The sequence below is a fragment of the Cherax quadricarinatus genome, chromosome 22, assembly GCF_038502225.1.
Source record: "Cherax quadricarinatus isolate ZL_2023a chromosome 22, ASM3850222v1, whole genome shotgun sequence".
NCBI lineage: Eukaryota > Metazoa > Arthropoda > Malacostraca > Decapoda > Parastacidae > Cherax > Cherax quadricarinatus.
The window spans coordinates 4,802,530-4,817,699 of record NC_091313.1 but is presented as its reverse complement, the minus strand read 5'-3'; the positions used below and the strand labels follow the sequence as shown (position 1 = coordinate 4,817,699).

At 37.3% G+C, this 15,170-nt stretch overlaps 1 protein-coding gene across 2 annotated transcripts in view; it reads left to right on the top strand.

The window, feature by feature from the left end:
• Window positions 1-15,170, top strand: part of LOC128689602 (angiomotin-like) — a 161,133-nt gene that overhangs the window by 52,291 nt on the left and 93,672 nt on the right. Inside the window, exons 11-12 of one of the 2 annotated variants that reach the window (XM_070087465.1) lie at window positions 4,562-4,696; window positions 6,457-6,585. In XM_070087465.1, coding sequence (XP_069943566.1) covers window positions 4,562-4,696; window positions 6,457-6,585 — 264 coding nt within the window. The remainder of the gene's footprint in view (window positions 1-4,561; window positions 4,697-6,456; window positions 6,586-15,170) is intronic. The other variant, XM_070087466.1, reaches the window with a different exon arrangement.

The following is a 15,170-nucleotide window of genomic DNA, read 5'->3' as shown; positions in this document are numbered from 1 at the left end:
ATTACCATCAGAAAAAAATTCTCTATCATTTCATAAGATTTTTTTTTTTTTTTCTCTCTCAACATTTTTTCGACACCAGGAGACACCTCAGGATTTGGGGTTGCAACAGTCAAGGGGTTAAACTTGTCAAAATAATTTGTTTGAGCTTTGGTATTGTCAGTTTTTGCTGGCCTTTGTAATCCAGGGTTTGCATACATGCCTGTGATATGCCTGTGACCAGTTCTTAGAGTTTTACTCCTATGGCAAAACTTCCCTATTGATCAACTGATTAATTAGGCTAGTGCCACCTGCAGTCTGCTGGTCCACATAGCCATCACAGTCTGGCTGATTAACCCTTAAACTGTCCAAGCAGATCTACATCCATATGCGTAGTGCTCCAAAAGTAGATCTACGTTTTTTTTTATATATTTTCAAATATAACAAAAAAAAAGTAGATCAAAGTTTTTTTACACGTTTTCAAATGTAAAAAAAAAAAAAAAATATTTTTTACGTACTTTCAAATGTTGAAAAAATGTAGATCTACGTTCGGACAGTTTAAGGGTTAAGCACTTCCTGCAAAAAACTTGTTTAATTTCACCACACATAACATATGTACTTGCAGTAGACATCTTCAAATTATCAGGATATTTTTCCGTCATAATGGTAATGAATTATGAATCTATCCAGCAGATCATAAGAATAATGGACATTTCTCAGTTTTACAGACATTGTCTTTTGCAACCAAATGTCTGGCCACAGATTTTCTGTTATATCAGAAATTTGTTACATCAGATCCATTAAATAAAGGTTTTACTGTATTTTGCATATCTCCTACCTTACTTTTGATGAATTTTGAGTTTTTCTTCTCCTGGAACACGGCCAAAGGCCAGACTTCGAGGCGTTGACACAGTGTTCTCTTATTTTTATATGATTTAATGTACTCTTCATTTCCTCCTGTCTCTCACTCCAATGCATTATTTTAGCTTCTGAAACTGGTCAAGGGTAAATAAATTGTGTTCAGATCAGGTATCTGGCCTCCAAGTATTTTTCATCGATAGATTAGGAGATATCTCACTCTTCCATGTTCTTCAGAGCATTCAAAGTGCTTGGAGGTAGTTTGATTCTTAATCCTTTCAGTGTCGATCCCATTGTTCTACTGCTTTGAAGCCAGTGTCAGTCCTGTAGTACTATGCCATGTGCTCAGCTCACTCACATAAGCTGTGAGAGGTAAATTTGGGCCTAGATATGAGATCATGGGTCTGTGTGGTAAGTGTGCCATATATAAATCCTGCAGTACGCAGTGCATAATGAGAAAACAAACTGTGACTGTTTTTAGTTTAAAACAGTGACTTTGCTGTGTTTTATGGTTGTATTCTCAGTTTCTTGGTTTCATTTAATAGAATGGAAGATATGTTATGGAAATGAAAAGGATTTTGATTGATTTCAGAATTGAAAGTAACTTGAAATTGAGCTCAAAGCGGCATAAATATTAGATTTTTGCTGATATTCCAGAGTACGCTTCCAACTGGTCAGTCTAATATACATTTAAGAATGCACTGACATTATTTATACAATTATTACAATAATGCAGTAGTTTGCTTAACAGTAAATCTTCGTTTCTTTTGTATATGTGAATGAAAATTCAAAATGGAAAGCACTCGTAATATAAGAGGGGCCTTGAGACGTGACTGAGGAACAGGAAATTTTTACAGTGCCAGGAGTGTCTGCATTGTTTATTCTGAACCCTATTTTTAAATTGGCACTTTTTAATTTTGTGTGAAATTGGCCAAATTACCTATTTTTGGTCACTTTATTGAGTAGTTGAAATAGGTAAATAGGTGGTTTCTTGTACTCGATAGAATAGAAGGATTACTAGTGAAATAGCTATGAGTTTGGTTGACTGTAACAGTGGAATTGGCCAAAAATAGGGTGCAAAGTGGATGAAATTACTGATGCATAAATATTGCTGAGACCACTAACTTTGAGAGAGCGTAATTCTGTAAGTTTTCCATCAAATTTCGTACTTCTGGTTTCATTACCTTCAGAAAAAAAATTATCATTTCATAAATTTGAAATCAGGTGTCTCGATCCTGAAAGGGTTAAATGATTTATGGGTTTGCTGTACAGTGGACCCTCGGGTAACAGCATTATTCCGTTTCAGAGAGCTTGCCTTTAACTGATTTTGCCGTTAGCCGAATTAATTTTCCCCATAAGAAATAATGGAAATCTAATTAATCAGTTTCAGACACCCAAAGGTATTAACAGAAAATATTTTTTTAAAGATTAAATATAGATATACATACAGAAAACAATGACAAATAAATATAAAGCACTAATAAAATGAAAAAATGAACATTTAACATCACACTTACCTTTATTGACTCTTGTTGGTGTATGGAAGACAAGTAGGAGCCGAGAGGGAGACAAGTTTATTATGCTTCAATATGACACTAATATCTCTACAGCTTATTTGTCTATCACAATTCATCTGATATGACATAATAAACAATATTAATAACATAGAAACATGATATATACTCTAGAATGAATAAAATATGTCATAATGTATGAGAGGAGTAAGTGGTAGAAGTGGTGTTGTTGGGTTTATAAGGGCCACTGAGAGAAGCCATACATATTAGTGGTGGTGGAGGCAGCAGTAGAGGCCACCAACACTATAACAATTACACAGTGTATGTAATTTATAAATAAGAAATATTTACATTTTAATTTATAAATAAGAAATATTTACATTTTAATTTATAAATAAGTAAGTTTATTCAGGTATACACAAATACAGTTATATAGATTATCATACATAGCAGCATATGTGTAAAGTACCTAGGATAACCCAAAAAAAGTCAGAGTGACTCATGTATTTCCATTGGGGTCCTTTTATATTTACACATACGTATTTACTTTTGTACTTACACTTTTATGTTTACACTTACCTTGGAGATGTTAGTTTAATTAGTTAGTTTGATGGAGGAGATGCTGGAAGAGGTTTAGGGTGGTGGAAGATAGAAGGCCGGCTTATGTTCAGCAGCCCAATACACATCCAACAACATTGGAGAGTTACTTTCGTGTCGTTTTTTTATCGCTTACTCACTTAACTTACTTGCTACACTGTTAATTTTACACTTTATCGCTGGCTGGCACTATAGTCTTTATCGATACCTGCTGCTTTAGCATTGTACATATCATAGAATCATTGAATCACTGCAGAAGGCACATTCTCCCCTCTCTCTTCCTCCTCCACTTTGGTACTTTGCCACGAGTTTTTTCTTGAATTCTTTTGTGTTTCTTTCCTCCTTTACCACAGGGCTGGCACTGGAAGCTTTCTTTGGGCCCATGGTGGCTTATTTAGCAGTTACAAGCACTAAAAGCAATGGAATAATACAGAACATTTCGCGTGTACGCATGGAATCGTCTTTTCTGGCTTGTAAACAATGGCACATTGGCTGTACATGGGCTCAGGCCACGTGGACACATTCGGGACAAATGTCCTTAACCAAGTTCTTGGGTGTTAGCCGAGTCAATATTTTGACGCAGAAACGTGCCGCTGTCCGATTTTGGCATTAGCCAATGCTGCCATTATCCGAGGGTCCACTGTATTTGTACTGTTGTGTTCCTTTGAATAGAAATTGACATAAATATTACTAGATCTTTTATCTTATCCATCCATTATACCAAATGTGGAAGGATTCTGTGTGTTGTACTGTACTTTCAGTTTACTATACATTGGTTTGGGTTTAATACTTGTATGTTTGCCCTAGAAATATCTGACTGCTGTTTATTTTTTCTTGATTAATTCCCCATTTGTTAAAATTAATTTCCTAACATTTGGCATTACTTGGGCAACATGCAAAATTATGCTTGATTGTACATCAGTAAGGTTGTTATTAGCTTATACATATTGTATTTGACATCATCATGTCTCTAGTTAGTTACTCATTGTAAAGATCAGATGTAGCATATTTTATTTCTGGTAAATTCTGTTATTTGTTTGCTCAGTGTGAATTTTACATATAGTCATTGAACTCTCTTGTATGTGCCTCTTAGTCTAGAGTCCTTTCAGCAAGTTTGTCCTGTACTGTACAGTGCTGTTATTTGTTGTCTTCCATTTTTAGTTTGGAATTTTGTAATCTAGGAGAATGTTTTGTGCAGCATTTTCTGGGTTGTCTAGGCAGTATCATCATTTTTTTATCTTGGTGAATTTCTCTTTTATAGGCTTTTTTTTTTTATATGAGGATAATTACTGGGTTTTTGTTCTCCGCTTTTCTTCTTCTTGATCATTTTAGCAGCTCTCTGCAAATAAATGAGTCTCACATAAAGAATTACTTCTTCCTGCAACTTGCTGTTGGCTTTGCTTGCAAAGTATACACCTTGCTTGGCTTTTTTGTTTATTAACACTTTTTTATTCATTAACACTTCCCACAACTAAAATTCACATTACTGTATCACTAGTTTAATTTTGGAATCTTAAAGCAATACAGTAGTGTTCTTTGGCAGCTGGAATGAATTCATCAATTATTTATATTGTGGAAAAGTTCTTACATATCATTTTTTTATGGCTACTATACAGAGATGCAAAAATTGCTGCCTTAGAAAAGACTAGCCAGGAGAGTGAGCGCCACATCGCTCAGGCAAAGTCTGATAAACTGCGACAAATGGATGAGCTCCACACCATGAGTAAGAAGCAAGCAGAGTATGAGGCCAGGTAATTATTGTTCTCAAACAAAACAAAATCATATAGTTTCAGTTATTTTTAAGCATGGTACTTGGATAATCTTTCTCTAGTATTACGTATATAAAAAACTGCCTTTTACAAATGTAAAAGAATGGAACTTTATAATGGTTTGTTATGAGCTGACATTTGTTGAGTTAAAGTACTACAACTGCTTGTCCTTTCAAGGAGGTTGGCTTGATATCAGTGAAAGGTTCTTGGTCAAAGAAATTGGAGTTACCCTTCCCTTTGGATCAAACCAGATTACCTCCCAGTCTCCAGGCATTTCATGACCCCTACAGGCTTAATGCTTCCCATAAAAATATAATAATAGTAATAATAATATAACTGTCAAGAGAGTTCTCCCAGAAGTCTGGTGAGTTGCAACTTCAATTAACTTCTCTCCATATGAGAATATAAAGTAAAAAAAGTAGAAAGATTTAATAATTGAGTTATTAGAAAGTAGTACAAGAAAGGAAATGGTTAGTGAAATGATGTAAAACTGTACGAGGTACTTAAGAAGACAGCATATTTGCTACAATATAATACGAGGTGGGGCCAAGAGCTGCAGGTCATCCCATACAAATTTGAAAAAGATAGGTGGTTAATGTAGTTCATTAAAAACTTGCACAGTTTATGTAGAACATTGGTAAAGTAATGAAGCTCTATTCATCTCATCTGTATAATCTAAAATTTGCAGCTTGTATATGCATTTATAGCAGTGTGTTTCAAGGAAGCAGATCAATTAAATACAAGTGTTAGGAAACAAGGAAATTGATTTTATAATGTGATTCATACATATGTGGGTTATAAGGAATGAAACAGTATAGTGTATGTCTACTAGATCGAAAAGTGTGTTAGATTATCCACTAAATTTTACTGAATAAATTTGTGTACTTGCATATTATTACCAAAATATAGAATTAATATGAGTGAGGCAAATAGATATAATAGTAAAAAGGTGGTGGACATGTTTGCAGCACAGATATGATGAGGTCATTTTTTTTGTGACAGGAAAAGAATTTTAAGAGATAAATTAGCTATGACGGTATATCATTTTTTCTTTTACTGAAACATTTTGTATAGAATACTGTACTGTACATAAATCTTCTTTCAACTTACCAGCTGTATCCCACCAAGGCAGGGTGGCCCAAGAGGAAAAACAAAAGTTTCTCCTTTTACATTTAGTAATATATTCAGGAGAAGGGGTTACTAACCCCTTGCTCCTGGCATTTTAGTCGCCTCTTACGACACGCATGGCTTAAGGAGGAAGAATTCTGTTCCACTTTCCCATGGAAACTATACATAAATGTGTGATCAAAATTATTATGCACCAAGTATGGCTTTTTTTTTCCAGTCCTCCTTTTCTTAGTACAGTACAATAGAAGCACTCTTATATATGGGGTATATGTCCAATTATGTGATATCATAATTGACTTCTCCATTCTCATCCAAGTTTAACACTTCTTTTATTACTTTGTTATCTTGCTTGTTCATATATGGTTTGTTAAATATGCTCTTTCCTGCTTAATCACACTTTGGCTACCTAGATTCATGCTTGCTTGCTTTAGTTTGGCTTCTTTCCTCTTCTTGTGTACATTTTTACACTCCCACCCATCACATTATTTCCATGTTTATATACCAACTTTGAGCACTTATTTCCTTGGACTCTGTTTTGTGCATACTCATTATTGTTAATTTTTTTAGCGATGAAAAGTAACCAACTTGAAACATGATTGAAAATTAACCCTTAGGAACCGTGAACTGGAAAGTCTCATAGCAGAGCGTGATGCCATGATACGTGTTCTTCAGAGACGAGCGGAGGAAAAAGAGGCTTTATACCAGAAAGCTCTCATGAGAAACACTCTCACCATTGGTAAAAGGTAATAGATGATTATGTATTTTTTAGGAAATACATGGCTTCCTTAACATGTTATATGTCATACTAGCTTGTCTGAATACACTTCATTGAACAGTATGAAAATTGACAATATTTTCAGTCTAGATAGAAACCCTCCTTTCCTGAAGAGTGTTTACCTGGACTGGAAATATCCAAATTGTTTTCATCCTGTTGAGTGTTGAATATTTATTCTTACAGATAACTAATATAGTCAGTGTATAGTTCACTTACTTTCACCTTATAGGATATACACCTACCATCCGACTTACGACCTGCTCGACTTACGACCACTCGACCTACGACTGTGTTTTTTATGCCAAATTTCTAGGAAATAAACAACTATTTGTGTTGTACACAGTGTTTATCCTAAACCTTACAGTATAAAATACAGTACTAACAGCATAAAAAGTATAGTAAAACATGAAATGCCAAAATAAAACAATAAAATAAAGTCATTACAAAAATGTTATGTTGATATTCAGTAGTAAAGTTCGACTTACGACCATTTCGACTTACGACTGGTTTCTCGGAACCGAACTCAGTCGTAAGTCAGATGGTAGGTGTACATTGCCATATACCATGTGTGTTCTATATTGTAAGGCACTGTGTGTATGTGATAAATACCATAAAGAAATTTTATAGATAATAGCAACAAGAGGATTGCTTTTGAAAAGTGTCAATATCTGAATTATAATCTAGTACAGTATATATTTTTTTTTGTTTCAACAAGTCGGCCGTCTCCCACCGAGGCAGGGTGACCCAAAAAGAAAGAAAATCCCTAGAAAGAAAATACTTTCATCATCATTTAACACTTTCACCTCACTCACACAATCACTGTTTTTGCAGAGGTGCCCAGAATACAACAGTTTAGAATTTTTTTTTTTTTTTCAACAAGTCGGCCGTCTCCCACCGAGGCAGGGTGACCCAAAAAAGAAAGAAAATCCCCAAAAAGAAAATACTTCCATCATCATTCAACACTTTCACCACACTCGCACATTATCACTGTTTTTGCAGAGGTGCCCAGAATACAACAGTTTAGAAATATATACGTATAAAAATACACAATATATCCCTCCGAACTGCCAATATCCCAAACCCCTCCTTTAGAGTGCAGGCATTGTACTTCCCATTTCCAAGACTCAAGTCCGGATATATAAAATAACCTGTTTCCCTGAATCCCTTCACTAAATATTACCCTGCTCACACTCCAACAGCTCGTCAAGTCCCAAATACCATTTGTCTCCATTCACTCCTATCTAACATGCTCACGTACGCTTGCTGGAAGTCCAAACCCCTCGCCCACACCACCACCTTTACACCCTCCCTCCAACCTTTTCGAGGATGACCCCTACCCCGCCTTCCTTCCTCTACAGATTTATACACTCTCCATGTCATTCTACTTTGATCCATTCTCTCTAAATGACCAAACCACCTCAAGAAACCCTCTTCAGCCCTCTGACTAATACATTTATTAACTCCACACCTTCTCCTAATTTCCACACTCTGGATTTTCTGCATAATATTTGCACCACACATTGCCCTTAGACAGGACATCTCCACTGCCTCCAACTGCCTCCTCGCTGCAGTATTTACAACCCAAGTTTCACACCCATATAAGAGTGTTGGTACTACTATACTTTCATACATTCCCTTCTTTGCCTCCATAGATAACATTTTTTACCTCCACATATTCCTCAATGCGCCACTCACCTTTTTTCCTTCATCAATTCTATGATTAACCTCATCCTTCATAAATCCATCTGCTGACACGTCAACTCCCAAATATCTGAAAACATTCACTTCTTCCATACTCCTCCTCTCCAATTTGATATCCAATTTTTCTTTACCTAAATCATTTGATACCCTCATCACCTTACTCTTTTCTATGTTCACTTTCAACTTTCTACCTTTACACACACTCCCAAATTTATACACTAACCTTTGCAATTTTTCTTTAGAATCTCCCATAAGCACAGTATCATCAGCAAAAAGTAACTGTGTCACTTCCCATTTTGTATTTAATTTCCCATAATTTAATCCCACCCCTCTCCCAAACACCCTAGCATTTACTTCTTTTACAACCCCATCTATAAATATATTAAACAACCATGGTGACATTACACATCCCTTTCTAATACCTACTTTTACCGGGAAGTAGTCTCCCTCTCTTCTTCACACCCTAACCTGAGCCTCACTATCCTAATAAAAACTCTTTACAGCATTTAGTAACTTACCACCTATTCCATATACTTGCAACATCTGCCACATTGCTGCACTATCCACTCTATCATATGCCTTTTCTAAATCCATAAATGCAATAAAAACTTCCCTACCTTTATCTAAATACTGTTCACATATATGCTTCAATGTAAACACTTGATCTACATATCCCCTACCCACTCTAAAACCTCCTTGCTCATCTGCAATTCTACATTCTGCTTTACCTCTTAATTCTTTCAATAATGACCCTACTGTACACTTTTCCTGATATACTCAGTAAACTTATTCCTCTATAATTTTTACAATCTCTCTTGTCCCCCTTCCCTTTATATAAAGGGACTATACACGCTCTCCGCCAATCCCTAGGTACCTTCCCCTCTTTCATACTTTTTTTTTTTTCAGCAAGTCGGCTATCTCCCACCAAGGCAGGGTGACCCAAATAAGAAAGAAAATCCCCAAAGAGAAAATACTTTCAACATCATTCAACACTTTCACCTCACTCACACGTAATCACTGTTTTTGCAGAGGTGCCCTGAATACAGCAGTTTAGAAGTATATACATATAAAAAATACACAATATATCTCTCCAAACTGCCAATATCCCAAATCCCTCCTTTAAAGTGCAGGCATTGTACTTCCCATTTCCAGGACTCAAGTCCAGTTATATAAAATAACCTGTTTCCCTGAATCCCTTCACTAAATATTACCCTGCTTACACTCCAACAGCTCATCAGGTCCCAAATACCATTAAATTTTTTTATATTAAAGTCCAGGTTTTATTCCCTGGACCTCAGCAATGAGAGTCGCTTGTCTCACCGCTGGGCAACGGCGACAATTCGTTCATTTATTAAACAAAAATACCAACCAGTCCAACACTATGTCCCCCCCTGCTTTTAACATTTCTGTCATGATCCTGTCAGTTTCAGCTGCTTTACCCCCTTTTATTCTACGTAATGCATCACGCACCTCCCCCACACTCACATCCTGCTCTGAGGGTCCACTGTACGTACAGTGGAACCTCAGCTTACGAGTTTAATCCGTTCTGTGACCTCGCTCGTATCCCAATCTGCTCGTATGCTGAGGCAGTTTTCCTCATTTAAATTAATTTAAATGCGATTAATCCGTTCCATCAGAAATCCTGCTCTCAGGAGGCAGGAATGTGATGCTAATGTCAACTCTACGGCATATTTATATATCACAATTCATCTGGGTCAGCGGGGGAGACCTCTCACCATCCCCCGACACCTAGCTGTGTTTGTGAATTGTGTTTTGATCTTTTAATTACTGTATCTTGTATCTGCCAAGCAATCATGACACCTAGTAGGCATACTAGTGTTGCTGAATGACTGACTGACTTAACTGACTGACTTGACTGACTGACTTACCGAATGACCTGAATGACTTGACTAACTCAATGACTCGACTAACTGAATGACTTAACTGACTCAATGACTTGACTGACTGACTGACTGAATGACTTTACTGAATGAGTTAAGATTAGACTTTTTCACTGCAGAGGACCCTAAAACGGTGTCTAGAGCAGCTGATGCCTTACCATCAGTTGTATAATGTACTGCAGGGTAAAATAGAACAGAAATCCATTACAGAATTCATGCACACTCCAATACAACCATCGACTTCAGTTTTAGAACCTCTACCATCCACCTCAGCCCAGTAGGGCCTCAGCATAACTCTCCACTCTCTTCACAATCATCGACAAACACCAGCACCAACAATTATTTCTGTTGCAGTTATAGACTTGAGCAGTAAAAACAACATAATACATAACAGCAATGAACTACAATTACATATTCACTTTTACTTTTGTAAGATCTGGAGGTCTAAAAAAAAAAGTATCTGTATCTTGAAATTAAGCTCAAAGTAGCGGAAATGTTTGATTTTTGCTAATGTTCAAGAGTAAACAAATCATGTCACGCATCCAATAAATTTACGTCAACTAGTGGGTCTGATGTACTTTCATAAAAGTGCTGATAATATTTATACCATTTTTTCAATAATGCAGTAGTCTCCGTAACATTAAATATTCAGTTTTTTTGCGTGAATAAAAATTTAAAATGGAAAGCAAGCATAATATAAGAGGGGCCTGAAGTGGGATGAGCTATAGGAGAGAGAGGGAGGGGCCAGCAGAAGGTGCATTCAGTATCTGATGAGTCGTCTTGATAGCCAGATACTAGCAGTGGCACGAATACAGTGTTGCGTAATTACGCAACACTGTATTAGTATTAGTAATAAAGGTTATCTATCACATTTATTCCAACTTGATATCAGAAACATAATAGATAACCTAGAAACACAATAAAGATGCTGAAATTAACCCCTTCAGGGTCCAAGGCCAAAATCTGAAGTGGTGCTCCAGTGTCCAAGAAATTTTGAAAAAAAAAAAAAGAAAATTTTTTTTTCTTACAGAATTAAAGAGCATATTTTTGTGAAGGTAATAAGACAAAAAAAAAATTCTGATCAGTACTTACCGAGATACAGTGCCAAGAAGTTTGTCAAAAATGATGTGGTGGCGGCAACATCGACGAATTCAACATACGCGCATTACATTATTTAGCGGTTTTTTAAATTTTTTCTTTTCTTTTCCAATTTTTTTCTATTCCTACTAACATTTGGGGCCTGAGAGACCAATACTGTATATAATGTATATATATAAACTCAATGTATTGAACACAATAACCGCATTAAAGTTATTATCATATTATTGTTTACCACCGTTGTTTATTACAATAAACATGCACAAATCTTGTATAATACTAATGTTCTATCATATATTTACATATTTACAATCACTGGACATGGTTTTAGAACTGCTGGAGCTTGTGGAACTCCTTGAAACAAGGCACCATGCACAGAGGCACCTTACATTCCTCACACATAAACCGAGTGTCTTTGCGTCTTTGTTGCCGTCGTTTTGTTTGTGCACAGACGATGCATCTCTTCTGAGCAAATTTCTTCTGAGTTGAAGGAAGCTGTATTATGAAATGATCACCTTCCCTCCTCAAACGCTTGGGTATATCCTGAGTAATTCGAGGACATTGTTGTATAGCAGGTGTTCTTACCTGGTACTTCATTATGAGTTGTCTGACAACAGACAAACAAAATTCACCATACGGTGGTCTGATGCCAGTCTTTATTTGGTACATATTATATGCATTGAGCATAGAAATGTCCATGAGATGGAAGAAAAGTTTCATGTACCACTTGTAACTCTTACGAACACAGTCAACAAAACCAATCTGCATGTCACATTTGTCAACCAAGCGCATGTTTTGTGTATAATCAGTCACTGTCACTGGTTTTCAAATACGTTCATTAGTCACTCGATCAACTTTGTCACTGTCTTGCATTTCATTACGGTGAATGGTTGTCAACAATGTGACATCTCGTTTGTCATGCCACCGTAATGCCATGATGTCATTGGCAGTAAACACCTGCACGTCATCACCACGAGCACCTGCGTTGAGCCTGGGCATATGTTTACGATTAGAACGCACTGTGCCACACACATCTGTCTTGTTCACTCGCATGAAATCACTGAGTAATGGGCTTGTGTACCAGTTATCGGTATATAATTTATGCCCCTTACCAAGATAAGGTGCCATCGTGTTTCTCACTACGTCACCTGAGATACCCAATAACATCTTGGTATCTTTCAATGTTTTACTTCCCGTGTATACAACAATATCCAACACCAGGCCTCTGTCACAGCCACAGAGTACAAACAGTTTTATACCAAAGCGTTTCCTCTTGCTCGGTATATACTGCTTGAATGACAGTCTACCTTTGAACAAAATCAAAGACTCGTCAATTACAACATTCTTGAATGGATAAAAGTATATGCTGAACTTGTGTTTGAGATACATGAAAACATTTCTAATCTTGTATAACCTGTCACTTCTGTCAGGCCTGGTTTTGTCAGAGAAGTGCAACATATGTAAGAGTAAGATAAACCTGTTCACTGGTATGATTTCACTGAAGACCGGGATAGAAATTAGCCGATCTGTGGACCAGTATGCTTTTATATTATGCTTATAGACATGAGGCATAAGCATTATTGTTGCAAAAAGCAAATACATTTCTGCAACAGTTGTCTCTTTCCACCTGTGTAGTCTTGACTGTGGTGATATGATCGTATTTGCCATGGTGTACTCAAAATACTTATTACTTTCCCTGACAATAGTTTCCATCAATGGCTGGTCAAAGAATAATTCAAAGAATTCCAGTTCATTGGCCGTGGTTCCAAGGGGACAAGTAGGTAGAATTCCACTTTGAGAGTCATCAAAGTGGTGAGGCTTGGGAACAAAATTGGGATTTTGCTACCAATCCCACATACGGTTTGCTGGTGGATACTGGACATCATAGGCTGGTTGTGTGGGTGGTTGTGGTGGGCTGGTGGCTGACGCTCCGCTTTGTCCTTGAACTGACGAGTCAGCAGCGTGGGTCCCAGCGTGGGCTGGTGAGTCACGCATGGCGGTGCCACTACCATCACCACTACCACCATCCACTGATGCCTGTGGTCTATCCATGCCAAGTGTAGGCACATCATCCTCACTATCACTACCTAAAAGTGGTGTAGGGCCACGGGATGTACTCCGGGATGTACTCCGTCCCCTGGGCACAGCATAGGGTACACTACCCGAGCGCATGCGGCGGCAAACATACAGATGCTTCACTGGTGAATATGATTCCTCACTATCACTACTCGAATGATCATCGAGCGCAATAAAATCACAATCCACGTCACTATCATCATCATTACTGAAGTCAGAGGCCTGGCCACGCGAAAATATTAGCTTTCTCTTGCGTTGAGGAACAACCGACCGTGAGTCACGAGTGCCCACACCAGAGGTAGAAGGTTGAGGATCGTCAGAGTTTTCTGCACTATTATCGATATCCTGGTCATTCTTTTCGGTCACTAACTGATCAGAGCCGTAGAATTCGTCTTCATTTCCATTTCCATCAGTGTCAGAACTATCAGATAGGAAGAGGAGAGTCCCAATTTTCCGGGGAGTGAGAGATGACTTGCGACGAGGCATGGTGAACAAGGGTAACTGAGCCGGCGTTCCCACAATGCTATGCGGGCGCCTAGATTTTTTGTTTATAGCGCACACCCAACACGCAGACCCGTTCTCTCACGTGTAGGCCTATGAGCGTTCTCGCGCTAAATTTGACAGCGCTAGAATTTTGGCATAAATCTACGGTTTGGACACAACGTGAAGCCGTAGATCTACAGGACGGACCCTGAAAGGGTTAATAAAAGGCATACAGTGGTACCTCGAGTTTCGTCCGTAATCCATTCCAGAAGCTAGGCAGAAACTCAAATTGGTCGAAAGTCAAAGCAATATTTCCCACAAGAAATAATGTAAATCCAATTAATCCATTCCAGACCCCAAAAATATTAAAACAAATAAGTACATTTTTTAAAGAATATAGTTTTACAAACACAAAACAATTATAACTACATACATGCATAGTACTTAAGCCTTTGACTGTCGTGGTCGTATATATACGTCTTACGAGACGGTGTTTTTGACGTATTAATATGCCAAAATTCTAGCGGCTTCAAATCAAGCGGGAGAAAGCTGGTAGGCTCACGTGTGAGAGAATGGGTCTGCGTGGTCAGTATGTGCAGTATAAAAAAATCCTGCAGCACGCAGTGCATAAGAAAAAAAAAACTCCGTGTTTTTGGATTAAAGCGCTGACTTTGAGGTGTAGTTTCGTATAATATTTATGGTTGTATTCTCGTCTTCTTGGTCTCATTTGATAGAATGGAAGACATACAACAGAAGTAGAGATGATTTTGGTTGGTTTCCCGATGACAAGGACCTTGAAATTGAGCTCAGAGTAGCGGAAATGTTCAATTTTTGCCAATGTTCAAGAGTAAACAAATGATGTCACCATCCAGTGAGTGTCCAACTAGCCATTCTAATATGCAGTCACAAATAACTTGACATTCTTTATACAATTATTGCAATGCAGTAGTCTGCATAACAGTAAATCTTCTATTTTTTGTGTGAATAAAAATTCAAAATAGAAAGCAAGAGTAATATAAGAGGGGCCTGGAGACATGACTGATGAACAGAGAAAATGTTATTTTAGTGCCAGGAATGTCTGCATTGTTTATTCTGGACCCTATTTTGAAACTGGCATCTTTTTTAATTTGTGTTAAATTGGCCAAATTGCCAATTTCTGACCACTTTATTGGGTAGTTTCTTGTACTGAATCAATAGAACAAATAGAATTCTAAAGAAATATCTATGAGTTTGGTTGACTAGAACAACAGAATTGGCCAAAAATAGGGCTCAAAGTGGGCAAGATCGCTGATGC